Genomic DNA, 2,429 nt, shown 5'->3' with positions numbered 1-2,429 from the left:
ATCTTTTCTAACATTATCAGACATCTACTGTGCTAGAAATGATAACACCAATACTCAGGTACCTACAGAAAGAAGGAGTGGCATGCTAGAAATGATAACACCAATACTCAGGTACCTAGAGAGGGAAGGAGTGGAGTAGATGTCTGATCATGCTAGAAATGATAACACCAATACTCAGGTACCTAGAGAGGGAAGGAGTGGAGTAGATATCTGATCATCAGACATCTACTTACTCAGGTACCTGGAGAGGGAAGGAGTGGTTTATGTTATATTTTCTAACATAATCAGACATCTACTCCACTCCTTCCCTCTCCAGGTACCTGAGTATTTATATTATCTTTTCTAACAAAATTACCAGACATCTACTCCACTCTTTCCCTCTCTAGGTACCTGAGTATTGGTGTTAACTTTTCTAACATCATCAGGCATCTACTCTACTCTTTCCCTCTCTAGGTACCTGAGTATTGGTGTTAACTTTTCTAACATCATTAGACATCTACTCCACTCCCTCCCTCTCCAGGTATCTGAGTATTTATATTATCTTTTCTAACATAATCAGACATCTACTCCACTCCTTCCCTCTCTAGGTACCTGAGTATTGGTGTTAACTTTTCTAACATCATCAGGCATTTACTCCACTGTTTCCCTCTCTAGATACCTTGTAGGAGGTAATCAATTCTCACCTCCCCACTAATCTGGAAGCAGACTGATCGCAAATATAAATGAATCTTTATACATTTTCAGAACAATTCCAAATTCTCAGAATGAAACACGATAGATGTTTTGTCTTTTTACGCCACACAAAAAAAATTTGATTTCATCTATTTTATTACTGACATTGTTCTAATCTCACATACATATACATGAATATATATATATATGTGTGTGTCTTATAACTTTGAAAATACTATATATGTAAATATACGTGTATGTTATTACTCTGGAGATACTAAATAGATACGTGTACGTTATTACTATGAAAATGCTATACATATACACATATATTTGTGTTATTATTATGAAACTACTGTATATGGCTGTAATAATTAAAGGGCGTGTCTGTGGGTCTGTGTGTGTGTGTGTGTGTGTGACCGCGATAACTCCAAGAGGAAAACCTAGAAACCTGAAATTTTGCCCACATACTAAGTGGACCCTGAGGGTGTGCACCTGGGTATTATTAATTATCCACGTGCGTGCACGCATTTTTTTAATAAGGCACGATAGTAAAAAACACACATAGAAAATAAATGGTTCCTTATATAGAAAAGCCAGTGCTTTTGTTAACAATTGGTTCCAACAATGGCTTTTATGCCATGTGTCTCAGCAACAAAAGTATATATGTTATACTTTTATGCTAAAATGGGTTCATGATACACACACACACTGTTAACCTAATAACCCGAGCGAAGCCGGGTACTTTCGCTAGTATATTTATATGTGTGTTATTATCATATGTTGTTGTTATCTAAGGAAACCGGATCCACTTTGGTATGACAGCGAACCCAGAAGTCCCTCAACCAGATTTCCTGAAAACACTGCGGAAGACAAAAGTATAGCTAGAATAGCACAAACGTTTCCCATGAATAACGACAGATCCTGTAGAATACGACGTCAAAACCGCCCAACAACAAACACCTTTCTGGACTTTTTTTCCTCAACAACAGACTTGGAGATACAACCAAATCGCACCGAATTCACAGCAGACATGCCAATTCTTCCCGATGTGTCGGCTCGTTCACGCAAACTCTTGAACGACCTAGGCAGTGCTCCTCTTCTTGGACATAGTTGTAAGTATTGTTCAAAAATATCGTTGTAAGTATTGTTCTAAAATATCGTTGTAAATATTGTTCAAAAACATCGTTGTACGTATTGTTCTAAAATATCGTTGTAGGTATTGTTCTACCAATAACATGTTAAACCTATTTCGATCTCGAAAGAACAAAAATGAGCGGACGTGAATAGTTAGGGTTTAACGAGAAATACTTTGAACACATGAAATATACAATACTTACACCGAGGTTTTAGAACAATACCTACAACGATGTTTTAGAACAATACTTACAACGACGTTTTTGAACAATACTTACATCGATGTTTTAGAACAATACGTACAACGATGTTTTTGAACAATACCTACAACGATATTTTAGAACAATTACTTACAACGAAGTTTTTGAACAATACCTACAACGATATTTTAGAACAATACTTACAACGATGTTTTTGAACAATACCTACAATGATATTTTAGAACAATACGTACAACGATGTTTTTGAACAATACCTACAACGATATTTTAGAACAACACGTACAATGATGTTTTTGAACAATACCTACAACGATATTTTAGAACAATACCTACATCGATGTTTTAGAACAATACCTACAACGATGTTTTTTGTAGTGTTACCTTGACTGACTTATACGA

The 2,429-nt window shown here is 35.8% G+C and overlaps 1 protein-coding gene across 1 annotated transcript in view; it reads left to right on the top strand.

Moving 5' to 3' along the window:
• LOC111089260 overlaps positions 1-2,429 on the top strand; it is a gene marked incomplete at its 5' end in the record, with an annotated part of 25,929 nt that overhangs the window by 1,321 nt on the left and 22,179 nt on the right. The window contains one exon of the mRNA XM_022401424.1: positions 1,471-1,787. Within this exon, the coding sequence (XP_022257132.1) occupies positions 1,471-1,787 (317 nt within the window). The remainder of the gene's footprint in view (positions 1-1,470; positions 1,788-2,429) is intronic.

The sequence above is a fragment of the Limulus polyphemus genome, unplaced genomic scaffold (assembly GCF_000517525.1).
Source record: "Limulus polyphemus unplaced genomic scaffold, Limulus_polyphemus-2.1.2 Scaffold5699, whole genome shotgun sequence".
Classification (NCBI taxonomy): Eukaryota; Metazoa; Arthropoda; class Merostomata; order Xiphosura; family Limulidae; genus Limulus; species Limulus polyphemus.
Note: the sequence above shows the minus strand (reverse complement) of the source record. Positions and strands in the feature narration are given on the sequence as shown.